Here is a 15,847-nt window from a genome sequence, read left to right on the forward strand (position 1 = left end):
AGGATTTTTCTCCTGAGTAATACCACAGCTGTGGCAATTTGAGTGGATTCCCCATAAATCTAGGAGCCCCTTCCCAGCAAGACTTGAAATTCAAATGGGGAACGCGGCGCCACAAGAAAGATGCATGAAGCTTCGGTGTACCGATGTTACTTTCAGTAGAGCCGCGTTGCATAAGACCCCTATTTCGTGTACACTGTAAAATTAGTTGCGCATGGTATTGAAGGTCTGGACAATCCAAAACGTGATAAAAACGCGAGTATTTAATGAAGAACATGACCCTTACATGGTTCTCAGACTGGGCTATGAGTCTGCGCCACGCAAATCACTTATTCGATGGAGGTGTAAATACTATTTCTGCATTGATTTCTGTGAGGTCAGTGTGACGTAGTAGACGTTGTGAATCCGCAGAGATTAAATATAGTCAGCGTGAACACTGACCCCGTTGGTATACAAACAGTTTAAAATCGATAGCACTCAAGAATAATGGCTAATCAATGCTAAATCGATGCCTGTCTATGAATTACAGTAATTTACCAGACTAGTATTCTGAATTTTACGAATGTCTATTTCTTAACTCGTACGTTTTCTCTTCAGTTATTGGAAAGCCCAAGGAAAACCTCAGAATCAACGGTTGACAAGACTAACCGGCCGGATAAGCCCAGATAGCCGGCCCCTATCCAACTTGGTAGCGCTGCGCCGAGTGTTCTCAACTCCAATAATATTCGTTCTATGTGGAGCTTTAGTGAGATTTAAATGCTGCTCTGAAGTCTCTTATCTGGAAAAACATCTTCGCTCCGCATACTTAATTACGAAGATACATATCTGCTTGGCGCTTACATGGCGCCCATTGAAGCGTGTCAAAAGGGCGGCTGGAACTATCATTATTCTATTTCTTGCGTCTCTAGTCCACTAAACATAGCAACCTGAGCGCAGTCTATATGACGGTATAAATAACCAGAGGGAAAGGAAGCTATTTATTAAATAAGCTGAGCAGTACTGTGAGCAAGAAGTCGCCAGCTCTGACGAAATATTCATATTTAAAGCATTTTACATATCACATAGGCGTCACTGATAAGGTATCTTGGTCTGGATTATATATAATAAGTCTACTGGTGCGTTCACACCCCAGTGTCAACCTCGAAGACCAAGCATCAGACTTCCCCTGCTACACAAATACGCCTACTTTCTACAATGTCGGGCACGTACACACACCACTTCGATTCACCAACATTCAAGGGGACGTCGACTATCCATACGGGGTGTGTGACCTGGGCCATACAAACGAAATTTATACTAACAATTGGTACCATCTGCAGACTATTTATCGGAGGAAAATGGGTTGACCCAGTCGAAGGTGGTACCATTGAGTGAGTGTGCAAGAATATTGATCTATCTCCCTCTCATCAAGCGCCGGATTACACGTTGACATTTCTGGCGTAGAGTGGTTAATCCAGGTACGAAACAGCCACTGAACTCGGTGTAAAAGTGATATCTCATCTAGGTTGTATATAGCTACGGCAGCCGTCATCACCGCTGTCGCAGGTGGAACAAAGGCAGATGTAGATATCGCTGTTGATATTGCTAAGAAGGCGAGTAAGATCATGGAAATTAACAGGGTAGACTGAGTGACAATCTCATCCTTCAGGCATACAAAACCTCTTGGGGTTTTAGATGCCCCGGAGCGGAAAGGGGAAAGCTCCTTAACAAGCTTGCAGATTTGTTGGAGAAGAACATTGATGAATTCGCAGCTTTGGAGAGTCTTAACACTGGTGCGTACAGCCATACACTGTGGTATGAATTTGATACAATCTATTATATCACATAGGAAAGGTCTATATGTACTCAAAGCTATCTGACATTGGGTCCACGATTCGAGTCCTGAGGTATTACGCAGGCTGGGCGGATAAAAATCAGGGCAAGGTTATTGAGGTGAGCCATTACAAAACCTTACCAATGACGGACTTTACAAGTCAATTAGACCAAAGAAACCAAGCTCGCATATTCAAGACACGAGCCTTATGGCGTCGTCGTGAGTCTAGTTAATTTGATATTTCCGCGATCGGGCACAAAGCAGTACTGCATTCCAGGGTCAAATTATTCCTTGGAACTTCCCTATGGTATGTGAACATTAATCCGCTCGCATCGTCCGACTTCCCAACAACTATTTTAGGCTATGCTCTCGTGGAAAATCGGCCCTGCCCTCGCCACTGGAAATACGATAGTTTTGAAGCCTTCTGAGGTCACGCCTCTCACTGCTCTTAGACTGTGCGACCTCATAAATGAGGCCGGCTTCCCTCCAGGAGTAGTCAACATTGTGAATGGATATGGTAAGCGATGCATTCACACTCAGTCTCCAACGGATGTGAAATGGCAGAAGAACTAATTACTTCATAACTCTCAGGACACACTGTTGGACAGGCAATTAGCGAGCATCCCCTTATTGAAAAGGTTGCATTCACGGGAAGCACTCTTACTGGGAGGAAAATATTGAAGGCATCGGCTGAAACTAATTTGAAAGTTGTCACATTGGAATTAGGAGGGAAGAGTCCCACAGTCATCTTCGACGATGCAGACCTTGACTTGGCTATCAAGTGGGCATCCAGTGGCATCTTGTAAGCATTTCCTACACTCGAATTTCCCCCGTGGAATCCGACGCGTCTAATGGGTTTTACTTTTCACGCAACGCAAATTGATAGCTTCAATATGGGTACGTACCTCTCAAATAGACGGTCGCACAAAGTGAAAATTAACGATAAATGCTACGATAGGGCAATCTTGTACAGCTGGTTCCAGAATTCTAGTACAGGAAGGCATATATGATAAGTTCATAGAAAGCTTTAAGGATGTTGCGAAAAAGCTTTCAGAGGGAACAGGAGACCCTTTCACTCCAGGGACTCTTCATGGTCCACAAGTCTCCAAAGTTCAATTTGATGTGAGATAGATCTCTGCACCATATCATCCACACCTAAATATCCTCGACCTAGCGCGTTATGAATTACATTGAATCCGGAAAACAAGAAGGCGCCAATGTCATTATTGGAGGAGAGCGGCACGGCGATCAAGGCTACTTCATCAAACCAACCCTCTTCACAGAAACCACTCCTCAGATGAAAATTGTTCGAGAAGAGATCTTCGGACCGGTTGCGGTAATAATTAAATTCAAAACCGAAGAGGAGGCTATCGAGATTGCCAACGACACTGTCTATGGTCTAGGCTGCCATGTTTTCAGCCAAAATATCAGTCGCGCCATTAGGGTAGCTCATGCTCTCGAGGCAGGTAGCGCTTGGGTATGTTCAACTCACTGAACAAGTCCAAGTCATATGTCTGACGCAATTGTACAGGTAAACTGCGCGCAAGACACGGAGGTTTGCGTGCCGTTCGGGGGATACAAACAATCTGGCATTGGTAGAGAACTAGGAGAATATGCTCTTGAAACGTACGTCATTTGTATAGTGTGCATGTTTTGTGATTAATGTTATTCTAATTCATTTGTATTGGCGTCATTCTAGATATACTCAAGTTAAAGGGGTGCACATCAATATCGGAAATTAGCAGATGATAGGGAAATGCTCTGGAGAATATGTCACGAAGAGATTGAACGTGTTCTATATACTGTTGTATCAATCTATGTTATCATTAGTACCAGTGATTGGTGTCTATATGAATGCAATTAACACTGTCAACTGAGGTAATGTTGATGACCCTAAGAAAATCATGTTACAATTTTCTGGTCTTCTGCCATTCGGAAATGAACCCTGTTTTCCTCTGATAAGCACTGAGAAGTTCTAGTGGTTGTCCCCAAACCTAGTAAAGTGATTATTTTTAAATTAGTACCTCGGAAAACTTGATCGTTCTTAATGATTCAGTCTCAGGCTGCATCACCTCGTAAGACCCGTACAACTAGCCTCCGGGATTTCCAGATACGACTTAAATGATGTGTGAGCTTGAAGGCAGTATAGTAGAGTCCACCTCAAAATATACGTAAAAGAGAAATCAAGTTTAATAATAAGTCGATGTGTCAATCACACCCATGGATATCAGCGCCCATCTGCCACCCAAGTGGTGTTCATATCCCATGACCTCGTAAACTCATCGTATATTACTTTGAATATACTAGCTTCGATATACTCTACTTACTGAGAAATTTGCGACATATTCCTAGTGCACATGTTGAGAGACACGCTTTGATTCTCTTGCAAATTCAAACGAGCGCGATTAGGGGCTACATGGTGGTTACAAACTTTAGACGTCTTCATTGGCAGGTCTCGCTACCATCACACGTAACTGATATCCGAAGCATAGACGGTATAAAACTTGATGATCTTTTTGATACTCACTTGGTACTTAAAAGCCTTTAATGGACTTGACTCAGTTCCTCGGCCATTTCTATTCATTCCCTTCGCCCAAATTTCGTCTCAATGAATTCCCTTCATAGCTCAGATATTCTAACATCCGATGTAGTGTTTTTAACGGATATACCGTTTCCGCAATTAGGAACACCGTCTGCTAACTTGGCTCTTTTTGTGGTTGGTTTGCTAGGGGTATGCAAGCCATCTTTGCGTATCAAGCCAATTGATGTTCATCTAGACGACTCCTTAAGGCTCTTGTGTGGGATATCGTCAGCAACATCAATGCCGACTACCACATCGTACACGATTATCCTATAGCAGTGGCTACATTTGTTTACATTTTATCCAGGTGATTGAAGAATAGCTTATGGGTCAAGCCTACAGCTTACATCGGCACCAATTCAAAAGGATTTCGACTCTTGTGACCTTTATCCTTTTTGCAATTGTTAACAGTACGTACTCCCCAATTTAAAGCAATTCCGACATGACACCACTCCATTCTGCCGTTATCAGCTCAGCACAGCCCCGATTGTCATCAGATGCTATACATTGTGTCATGGATGGCGGCTGTGTCGATTTCTTCCACGGCTTTGTTATTTTTTTTGCGGGTTCGGGCAGTATACCCTAATAGAAAATACGTGGTCACGTTCTACTTTTTTCTATGGCTGGCTGTCGTTGCGGGATGTATATTCGAAACTCAAAATGGGGGAAAGAAAATTCAAAAAATCCAAGCACCCGGCACATATTGCGTTGAAGGGGCGGATTTGAATTTTATCTCATTAGTAACTTCTATGACCACGATCCCTATGGTCAATGACACTTTGGTTTTCGCCGCAATGACATACAGGTTGATGCAAAACGCGCACGTCAAGTTTAACCTTAGCAATGGGTTTAGGGTTATGATCTTAGGGCATTACCTTCCTGCTTTCTCTCGAGCGTTGCTAAAGGACGGTCAGGTCTATTTCCTGTAAGATTCTGTGACATTGCTCAGAATTTGGAGCTAACTCTGATTGTTATATGTATACAGGAGTACTGTTACACTGTCCATTGTTTCTACCATTATCTTCTATGCATCATTGCCCATCTCTTCCTCAGTTAGAGCATCATTTGTATATCCGAATATTGCGTTCATGAACATGATGGGATGTAGACTCTTTCGACACACAAAGCTTCGACTTTATAAACTCTCAGATCCCTCTCCGGATCGAGAGGCCTCCCAGCCCATGGAATTTGCATAGGATGGGTGAATCCACGGTGAAGCACCACATCAGCATTCAGGCGTGCCCCTGTTGTGTATTAAGGCTATATTACAGCCTAGACATATATTCGTTAGGTGGAATCATGTAACTGTTTATTTCTCTATGCCAATACATGCCATGCGTCAGTATCTTGCTTGTGTTTTCATGACCGTACCCTCGTGGGAGCCCGTTGGCCTTGATATGAAACAAAAAGGTACCACTGTCAATATTCTACTTTTGTGAAGCTTGGGCCTCTGTTTGAATGGCCTCATCAAAAGACGCGGCTTAGGACTATGTTCATCAATCAGAAACCCCGAGTGGCTGAGGCTGCACTGTAATTAACACATATTTAAGCTGTGTCACTCTAACTAAGAAAGGCTTCGTTTGTTCCCTGAGTTTACAATAATTATCAACTATATTTTGGCGGTAAAGTCATACAAAGATTTACAGTAAGGCCCTATCTCCACCGGCGATGCTTTATGCACACAAGTCCGTCCCGGCATCCCGGCCATCGGGAACTTGAATCTCCGCTCTAAATTGGATCACCCGTTACGATTTTACAATTATTTTTTCATGTTGTTTGTCCTTGCCAACACCTCCAAAAAATCCCGAGTCGCCGCCTCGATAGCCCGGTTCTTCATGTCTTCATTCCTGGCTTCCCAATCTGCTGAAGTCCTAACTACTTTCCAGGACGTTTTCTCCAAAGAAATCCACCACTCGCTCTCGAATGGATGACCAGGCGATCCCACATATCCCCAGGGCTTTGCTGTCGGAGGTTGTACGTACGGATTCAGAATTTCAATCAGCGTGGGGTGGACAGGTCCGGTGAAATGAACAATGTGCGGATCTTCTTTCATTGGATTAAGGTCAAGTGCATTCCGATCATCCGATGGATATTGCGCATAGGTCCCTAATCCCTGGGCATTCCATTTCAGATCCAAAGAAAGCCAGTCGTTTTGAAAATGCAAATTCAGAGCATCCTGGTCAAGGTGTTTAGCGTTTTTCATTGACTTTGCAAGTTGTGTCAAAGCAGTAGAATTTTGTCGTGCGCGCGATAAATCGACGAGAATGACTCCCGCATTAAAGTACGGCCGTCTTTTGTCTTTATCGTGACCCATAGGATACCCCACGTCAGGGGCGGCAGCTATCGTCTTTCCTTTCAGGTCTGTATTCCAGAGGGCGCGGACACTTTCGCGCACAAGGATGTCAGCGTCTAGGTAGAGCACGCGTTCGACGGGAAGGATGCCCAACATGTCAATCTTCGCCCATACCGGCCCCATTGCCTTTGCAAGACCATCGTCAGGTAGCTCCAAAAATTGCAACGTTACTCTATCCCCCTGAGCTGAAATGATGTCCAGGAACCTGTCCTTATCTGTCCTAACCAGTCCGCAATCAATAACGAACAGTGTAATCCGTCCTGGGGTCCTCTCAACAACACTGAGAATTGATACAGCAGCGCCTATGGCATATCCAGAGTTGACGGCGAGCGCTATATTGATTTCGTACTCCATCACTTCGTCTACTGGATGATTGCCTTCCAGTAGGAAACCCAATCGCATTTCGGCCACTTTTCGGACAACAACTTGATAATGCTCGTCATCTGTCAGACGTTCATACTCTCCATGGTGAAGGGCCAAAAATGCATCAATTCCCCTCTTAGGGTGATGAATACTCCCCTCAGGTTCCTTGTTCCAGTGATAATCGTCGAAGATGATAATCGCGTCTTTCCTCGCTAGGCGCCACGCCAACTCCCCATCAAGCATGGTGTCGTCCGCTCGGTGCGATCCATCTATGTAAATCCAGTCAAAACCAGGGTTTTTGGATCCTAACTCTTCCGATAAGAGGCTCATAAGACCTGGAATGCTGAATTGGGGGAGGATCCGATGTCTTTTTCCTGTCACCTCGAGGTTATGTTTGATTTTTGCGTATCGCTGCTGGCCAGCGGAGGTTCGGAGAAGGTCAAAGTGATCAATGCATACGATTTCTCCTCCACTTTTGCAGACATTATTGAGGAGAAACACTGCCGATCTTCCCTCCCAAGAACCAACTTCGAGGACACGGGGCTTGTCGGAGCGTATTAAGGGAAACAGATCGGTCCAGCTCTGTATGTTGTGTGAGAACCAATCCTGGGTTGGCGTGAATTGGTATACGGTGGTGTTGGGAATCAAAGACATGAGATAGACGAGACTGGAACAGATCTTGGCTGGTAGGTCAACTATTCGACTGTTGTTTTTATAGGATATTCTCACTTTGAATTTGGTAACCTGATCGTTCCATTCCCACATTCCCTTATTCGCAACCATGATGAACGTGCTTCCCTTTCAGCTCATTCTCTCATTCTAAGGCCGTCATATCGTCTCGATAAGCCCTGGAAACGGGAAGAAGCCTGCTTTAGGATATATTTCCTGCCCACATACTCGTTATTCAGATTAAGATTCAAAAATCATACTGGAAGTCAGAGCCTCGATGTAGCCGGAGGTGCGCTTATCGACGAACTCTCTCTCTGACAAGTCCGTAAGTTGTCTTTGCATATCCTTTGTGGGACCGTTATCTCACACGGTAAACGTCAAATGTAGCCATGGACTTCTAGACTGAAGTTCAATAAGAGCGATGAACCGCGGTGAACAAGAGATTCTGCCTTTCTGTGGGTAGATATACACCTCTTTGACACCTTTGTCTCTTTATCTCCGCAATTCCAGGCGCTAAAGTTACCTTGCATCCGTAATGGTCTGCTGGAATGGAAAACAATTTTCTGAATCCCCTTTGACGCCCAGAAGTGGATGGATAGATACGCGGCTATAAGTCATTATCCACGGAATGCTACGTAAGTTTGCCAATATGTTGCTCATACCGTACTGGACATGCAAGAGCTTTCTGCTAACAATGTAATGCTAAGGTGCCAGGAATCGTCTTTAGAGTTGTACAGGAATACTGTGGGGTTGTCGAATGCCTTCATATGGTTCAGCTGTACTTATTGACCAATTTAATTGTCATTATCTCGCTACTCGCAAATGCTGTGAACAGGTCCAGCCCACGTATATAACAAGGGTTCTTCCATCGACTCGCCCACTCAACATACCAGTCATGGATAATCTCCTCCCCCAACCACAAGCTTCAAAAAGGCGCTACTTGATCACAGGTGGCCATGGATTTATAGTGGGTACTTTGTTTATTGAGGTTCGAGCCAACTGTACTGAAATATTTCCTAGGGATCCCACATTGCACGTCGCATGTTCGCTGCCGGCGAGGTTACGGTTCGAATCGTGGACATAGCACCTACGTCAGCGATAGAAGGTCCAATTTGCCACGAGTTTCTCAAGGGCAATCTGCTCGATATGTCCTTTTGCGAACAAGCTCTAGAGGGGGTCGACGTCGTTATCCACCTCGCTGCCAACATGGGTGGCATGGGAACAATCCACGATGACAATGATTTCCTTATCTATCAGGAGAACCATATGATGACGATAAACATACTTCAAGCCTCTTTAGACGCCGGTGTCAAACAGCTATTATATGCATCATCGGCCTGTGTGTATCCCCAGGATTTGCAGAGTGACCAAACTGGAGACGTTTCTCTGCGCGAAACCGCAGTATGGACTCAATGTTCCCCACCTTCGCCTCAAGGTCTATATGGGCTCGAGAAGTTACACTCCGAAAATATCATGCTGCTGGAACAGTTTGCAACTAAAATGGACATTCGAATTGCCCGGTTTCACAATATTTTTGGTCCCGGCGGTTCCTGGAAGGATGGCAGGGAGAAAGCGCCAGCTGCCATGCTTCGAAAAGCTCTGGCATTGAAGCGCGTTGGATTATCTGCCAATACCACGTTCGAGGTATGGGGAGATGGATATCAACGCCGAAGCTTTCTGTATGTTCTTGATGCTGTCGATGGAATCATGGCACTTCTGCAATCTAGGCACAATCCTGGCCCTATCAACATTGGTTCGGACAGATCCGTTACCATCCAGGACCTGGCAAATATGGCCCTCGAATGTGTCGGATTAGACCCCAAACAGGTCTCCTTTTCATATCATCTTGACAAGCCCGTTGGTGTCATATCGAGAAATTCGAACAACGAGAGGGTAAAGGAAGTCCTTGATTGGGAACCTAAAATCAAACTATTGGAAGGCATGCAAAAGACTTGCGAATGGATGACACGCCAGCTTAATCAATTAGAAGCGGGATCCGGTATTGACGAAAAATTTTTGGTCAGTAAAGTGATTCATCTTCGACCCCAGAAAATCACATTCGCCATTCTACTTCCTATAACATCTCGAGGCACTGCAAATGCGATGGATTGCCTCTTGAACTTGAGGCGATTTGCAAAGTCCCTTGTTAATACAACCTGGAGGGATACTCGAGACACCTATGAGGGAGTCACGTTTCGCTTTGCTGTATATCTCGCAATCGATGCAGATGACGAGTTTCTTCTTCCTCATGGTCGCCATGAAGGCAAGGCTCAAGCCGTTTTACGCGACGAAGGCGTATTCAACATCACCTCTATCTACTGCGACCTCCCCCGAGGCCACGTATGTGCGCTTTGGAGAAAATGTGCCAAGAAGGCCTGGGTAGATGGGTGTGACTACTTGGTCCTTATGGGAGACGACATCATTCTTCATGATGAGGGATGGATGAGAAAAGCCTATACAGAGTTCTCTGATTTGGCGAATGAGCTTTTGGTGCCATACGGATTTGGTTGTGTTGCTTTCACTGATATATCATTTCCTGGTATGCCTACTTTTCCAATCGTTCATAGAACCCACATGGACATCTTCGGCGAAGTGGTACCGGAAATCTTTGTCAATCAAGATGGTGACCCATTTCTGTTCCAGCTATACAGACGGTGGAACTCGTCCAGAATGTTCACATCAAGGATTTCCAATGGTGTTGGAGGTGAAAATGATGCTCGATACTCCAAGGCGCACGCTCAGAAATGGAAGTTCGGCCCTCTTGATCAGGCGGTTTCCGTTGCTCATAACTGGCTTCATGATCAAGCATGCAATCCCAATAGGATGGTGACCATTGATGTCGTTATTCCATGCTATAGGGTTGACATCTCAATCCTTGACCGGATTCTGTCCCTCAAGCCAACTACCACCGCTTGCGTTATGTTCATTATTATCATCGACGACCCGCTTTCCCCCAATATTTCTCAACTTGAATCAAAGTATTCAAGCCGTCCCGACGTACGCATTAGAGTTAACCGGAAGAACTTAGGGGCATCTGCCTCACGAAACAGGGGAATGGAAGAGTCGGCAGCTGATTGGATTCACTTCCTGGACGATGATGTGGTCCCTAGGCAAGACCTTCTGGAGCAGGCTGAGAAAGCAATTCGTTCTGAGCCCAGAGCCATTGGTTTTGTTGGGAAATCTATGTTCCCAGTAGCCGATACTGTATTCACTGCTGCTGTACATCTCGCCGGCGTGACTTATTTCTGGGGTATAGCAGGAGACAGCAACCTGACTGACGATGTCCCTTGGGGTGTTACTGCCAATCTCATCACGCGACGCGTTGATGACTCCATTAATTTTGATTTGAAGTATCCTAAAACTGGGGGAGGGGAAGATATAGATTTCTGCCGTCTGAAGAGGCAATCTTCTCTTTCTAACAAAGGAAAGGGATTTATTGCAGCTCCGGATGTCCAGGTAATCCATCCGTGGTGGAATCACGGAACAAGGTCATATTGGCGCTTCTACCACTGGTCCGTAGGTGACGGTGGTCTTATTCAAGGCTTTCCAGAAAATGTTTACATCGACTATGCACCAAACAGTGCTGAAATGCTGTTGTTCTGCGTTTGTGGATGTGCCGCCTCCTCGGTCTTGCTTCAGTTTAACTTGATGATTTCTTTTTGCGAGTTGTTCCTCTGCGTCATCCTCGCGAACACTCTGGATGACTATTATAGACATATGTGGAAACACCCGGAACGGACCGCATCTTTGGACATTAGCATCCGCAGGGGATCATTGCTATGGAGGCTTTCAGTTATTGAAAGCACGTTTATACGGATGTTTAGTGAAATAGGGCGCCTGCGGGGGTTGTTTTTGCGTGGGGAATACACTCTTGTGATGAAACGGTTTGATTGGTTCGCTGGTCGACTCAACGATGCCCCAATTATGGAGGAAAGAATCAACAGTGTACGACGTGCAGTCCTTAGCATCTTCTTTTTCTTGTTGTTTCTGTATTAGATGTTGATGTACCTCGCCCAATAACATGAGCACAGGGATCTTGCACATTGCATTTTCATATCAACTTTTCAAGGTGAAGCCTCAGTCGCTTTGCGAATCAGTTTCAACATGAAGATTTGACACTTTTTATACAGATAATAGTCCGACGTTTCATTACCATCCCTTGACAACGTTCTCTTGGACCTGTGTCCCAAACAACCGCCCTTGCCAGTACATCAACTTTGAAGTACACACTCGCGGGGAAATTGGTATGTCTGGTTGATCGCCAGTTGGTTAGTCAAGGTTAGTTACAACAAACTGGTTGACTTGTAATGTTACAAGTTGTGCTATCGTCCATATGGTATAAAACATGAACTGATGGAGTCTGAGTCATGACATTGAATTAAGTAGTACGTAAGTTTTTTCTATCTTTGCATCCGTATACTAGCCGGCTTCCCATAAGAAATGTATAAGTACTTTTCAGACCTACGTTAAGTTCGCGTCCTCTTCGCAATGAGTAACCACAAATCTGCAGAGTTATACAACTCCGAAGTGGGTCCAATGCTAGGATCCCAGGCAGCAACTCTTGCGTTCGTCGCAGTGGGGTCATTGTCCGTACGTCCTGGTCACCGTCCTGGTCGCCCTTCGCAAGGGGAACATAATTGAATTACTGATTTTAGGCTATTATTTGGGATATTCTGAGTAATATAGCACTCGACTTCTACATTCTTTGTAACTTTTCAGTCTCGACGACGATAGTCGTCTACTTTGTGTCCAGGTGAGTTTGCAAATTGAGCCTCATGGTTTTGTAGGAAAAATAGCACTGAATCTGTGTTACTTCAAGATTTGCGTCACTAGTCGCCTTTGTATTGGTCTCTATTCTCAGTAGTATGTCCTTGTCTATCCTATTTGGCGATAGGTGAATCGCCTGACTAGTTATGTATCATTTAATTTGGCAGCACAATCTATGGAGAATTGTTCGAGGATGACCGAGGTTCTTTCCTGGATGATGGCCGCCTCCCTCTCATCGACGACATTGCTTTTCTTCCTAAGGCTCCGGGGAATATACGCCGATAAACCGTACGTTATCGCATTTTTCTTCATGTCGTGGATAGCAATCGTCGTGGGATGCATAGTCGGAACGCGGTCTAAATCGGAGATGAGGGGTGAAAATGGAGGTTTTGTTAACCATGGGTACTGTATATCAGGCCCAATCGACCTTTTCCCGCTCATAACCGCTATGTCTACAATCCCTATGATCAACGACACCCTAACGTTTGCTGCAATTACCTGGCGTCTTGTGCGAATGTCGGAACACGACAACTCCGACCTCAGGAAAAGTTTGAGCACTCTTGTACTTGGACGCTACTTACCCGCCCTCTCAAGAGCTCTTCTCAAAGACGGCCAAGTATATTTTTTGTGAGTAGTCCAACAGTATAGAATTCCAATGAGAAATTCACGAAATTCAACAGGAGTACGGTAACGCTTTCCTTTCTTTCTACGACGCTATACTACGTCGAAGGATCCCCTCATACCTTTAGCGCGGGTCTTGTTTTCCCAAACATTGCACTCATGAATCTCATGGGATGCAGAATATTTAGAAACACCAAAATCGGACTGCGCGCTTTAGTGGACAACTCTGAAGACACCAACTATGTTTCGCAGCCAATAGCCTTCCGTTCAAATACAGTCAACACGGTGTCATCACCCACCAGAGTCTCCGAAGCTTGAACCTACTCAGGGAAGTCTTCAACCGAATGAATTGCCACAATCAAGCATTCATTGCTTTGGGAATTGATTTAGTTCGCGCCACGTCGCCTCGAATTCACTGAAGTTGGCAAGAAGTTGGAAAACATTTTGAATTGTGGTATTTTACAAGATATCGTACAAATTTCAACTTCAGTATTCTGTTGTAACACTGTAGCCCAACAAGCAGCATGTCGTGTGTAGGAGAGTGAAAAGTGCAAGCCTATGAGAGACGGTAACCGAGATTGACATGCACAGCCTTGACGTTGGTGTAGCTAAAGAAAATGGTAAGTGCACTGGTTCAAGCAGTATCACGAGAAGTGGGGTGATGCATACTTGGTGAGGGCATACTCTCCTAACTCGCGCCCAATACCGGATTGTTTGTATCCTCCGAACGGTACTTGAGGGTGCAGTTGGTTCGCACAGTTGATCTACACCACGGTATAAGGAGGTCATTATACATGAAATAATGCAATACATACCCATGCAGTTCCAGCTTGCAGCTTGTGCGCTGTCTCGATGGCGCGGTTGATATTTTGAGTGAAGACAGCGGAGGCAAGTCCATAGACAGTATCGTTGGCTTGACGAATGACATCTGTTTTCGAGAACAATATGAATAAACAGAGCAATATCACGTATTTTTATGCTCACCTTCTTCATCCTCAAACTTGATTATAACTCCGACGGGTCCAAAGATCTCCTCCTGCACAATTTTCATGTCTGGCTTGGTATCGGTGAAGATAGTTGGGTTGATGAAGTAGCCTTCTGTTCCGTGTCTGTCACCTCCTAGGTGGACAGTCGCACCTTGCTCTTTTCCAGAGTTGATGTACCCCATGATACGCTGCCAATAAAGGCGTAAGCAGGAGAAACAAATTGGTTTCAACTGAACGTACATCATATTGGATCTCGGAGACTTGAGGACCTTGGTTAATACCGACGCCGAAAGGATCGCCAACTTTAATGGCCTTGGCTCGCTCGGTGAATCCTTTCAAGAAGGCATCGTAGATACCAGCTTGTACGAAGATGCGGGATCCTGCACAGCATGCCTGACCATGATTCCAGCTGATGCTAATTCAGTAATCCATCGTTGATAAGCAGAAGGGTGAAAAAACGCACAAGATGCCGTGGACAGACCAGTTGATGGCCTGCTCAAGATCCGCATCGTCGAAGATGATGTTTGGACTTTTACCTCCCAATTCGAGAGTGACGGTCTTCAAATTAGATTTGGCAGCCGCTTCCATGATCTTTCGGCCAACAAGAGTACTTCCAGTGAAGGCAACCTTGTCGATCTTCATGTGAGAAGAAATAGCGGCACCAACAGTGTTACCATATCCGTTGACGATGTTGACAACACCATCGGGGATTCCAACCTCCTTGATAAGTTCGCACATTCGCAAGGCGGTGAGGGGAGTGAACTCAGACGGTTTGAGAACGATGGTGTTTCCAGTAGCCAGAGCAGGGGCGATCTTCCAAGAGAGCATCAACACTGTTGATACTTTTAGTACGAAAATTAAATAGGTATTTCTGCAGCTTACAAGGGAAGTTCCCTATGTGAGAGAGCGATCATAAGTAAAAAATTCTACTGGTGTAGGTCTAGGGATAAGACTCACAAGGAATAATCTGGCCAACGACGCCAATAGGCTCATGCCGGGTGTAGCTCAATTTACGCTCGTCGGTCTAATGGATTATTAGAGTATATCGAAGTGCAGTGTCGTAATTGCACACCTCAATTGTTTGCCCTTGGATTTTGTCTGCCCAACCAGCGAAATATTTGAACACGTTGATAGCGAATGCGACATCAGTACCCAACGCCCAGTCATATGTCTTTCCTATAAAAATAAGAGAATGAAGTTACATCCAACCATACAGATTTAGGACTTAGACTGACCATTATCAAGGGCCTCGATGGCAGCCAGCTCCTCTTTGACGCCCTCCATTGCTTGCGCGAGTTTCCATAACAACTCCGATCTCTTCATACCAGAAGCTTTCAGACCCCAGACGGTATCGAAAGCCTTCTGTGCGACTTCAACTGCGGTGTCGACATCTTTCTCGGTGCCCTCAGCGATCTTGGTGATGACCTGACCGGTGGCTGCGACATACGTGGGTCAGAGGCAAGAAAGCGTGAGAAATAAGTGGTTGGGTTTACCGGGGTTGACGACGCTGATAAGATACAGATTAGATGACGAAAATCGGATAAAATGTTTAAAAACATACTCAATAGTTCCTCCACTGGAGCCGTCAACGAACTTGCCGCCGATGAACAGACCAGTACTGAACGAGGTCTTTCCTTTGTATTTAGGGGTATCCCATTGGTATGTGAATGTAGTAGACATCGTTATCAGTGGCAAGG

The 15,847-nt window shown here is 45.1% G+C and overlaps 5 protein-coding genes across 5 annotated transcripts; 3 read left to right on the top strand and 2 right to left on the bottom strand.

The window, feature by feature from the left end:
- Positions 1-1,191: 1,191 nt before the first annotated feature.
- Positions 1,192-3,649, top strand: JR316_0011302 (Aldehyde dehydrogenase; the record flags this gene model as incomplete). The annotated part of the gene is made up of 15 exons (XM_047896959.1): positions 1,192-1,259; positions 1,317-1,367; positions 1,441-1,454; positions 1,513-1,593; positions 1,716-1,769; positions 1,826-1,929; positions 1,979-2,029; positions 2,088-2,117; positions 2,171-2,327; positions 2,402-2,612; positions 2,794-2,932; positions 2,985-3,287; positions 3,342-3,436; positions 3,527-3,617; positions 3,641-3,649. The coding sequence occupies 15 exons, from the start codon at positions 1,192-1,194 to the stop codon at positions 3,647-3,649; spliced, it is 1,458 nt and encodes a 485-aa protein (XP_047743368.1).
- A 2,501-nt stretch (positions 3,650-6,150) lies between these two features.
- On the bottom strand, positions 6,151-7,761 carry JR316_0011303 (General stress protein A; the record flags this gene model as incomplete). Its single annotated transcript, XM_047896960.1, has 1 exon — positions 6,151-7,761. The coding sequence occupies one exon, from the start codon at positions 7,759-7,761 to the stop codon at positions 6,151-6,153; it is 1,611 nt and encodes a 536-aa protein (XP_047743369.1).
- Positions 7,762-8,671: 910 nt separating this feature from the next.
- Positions 8,672-11,796, top strand: JR316_0011304 (GDP-mannose 3,5-epimerase 2; the record flags this gene model as incomplete). Its single annotated transcript, XM_047896961.1, has 4 exons — positions 8,672-8,743; positions 8,797-11,232; positions 11,443-11,721; positions 11,773-11,796. The coding sequence occupies 4 exons, from the start codon at positions 8,672-8,674 to the stop codon at positions 11,794-11,796; spliced, it is 2,811 nt and encodes a 936-aa protein (XP_047743370.1).
- Positions 11,797-12,312: 516 nt separating this feature from the next.
- Positions 12,313-13,482, top strand: JR316_0011305 (uncharacterized protein; the record flags this gene model as incomplete). Its single annotated transcript, XM_047896962.1, has 5 exons — positions 12,313-12,366; positions 12,432-12,529; positions 12,596-12,639; positions 12,711-13,170; positions 13,224-13,482. The coding sequence occupies 5 exons, from the start codon at positions 12,313-12,315 to the stop codon at positions 13,480-13,482; spliced, it is 915 nt and encodes a 304-aa protein (XP_047743371.1).
- A 238-nt stretch (positions 13,483-13,720) lies between these two features.
- JR316_0011306 (Aldehyde dehydrogenase) lies at positions 13,721-15,830 on the bottom strand (the record flags this gene model as incomplete). The annotated part of the gene is made up of 11 exons (XM_047896963.1): positions 13,721-13,772; positions 13,834-13,928; positions 13,980-14,092; positions 14,149-14,338; positions 14,391-14,559; positions 14,614-14,983; positions 15,108-15,174; positions 15,223-15,326; positions 15,386-15,586; positions 15,644-15,657; positions 15,712-15,830. The coding sequence occupies 11 exons, from the start codon at positions 15,828-15,830 to the stop codon at positions 13,721-13,723; spliced, it is 1,494 nt and encodes a 497-aa protein (XP_047743372.1).
- Positions 15,831-15,847: the final 17 nt, after the last annotated feature.

This window comes from Psilocybe cubensis, chromosome 11 (genome assembly GCF_017499595.1).
Source record: "Psilocybe cubensis strain MGC-MH-2018 chromosome 11, whole genome shotgun sequence".
Lineage (NCBI taxonomy): Eukaryota > Fungi > Basidiomycota > Agaricomycetes > Agaricales > Agrocybaceae > Psilocybe > Psilocybe cubensis.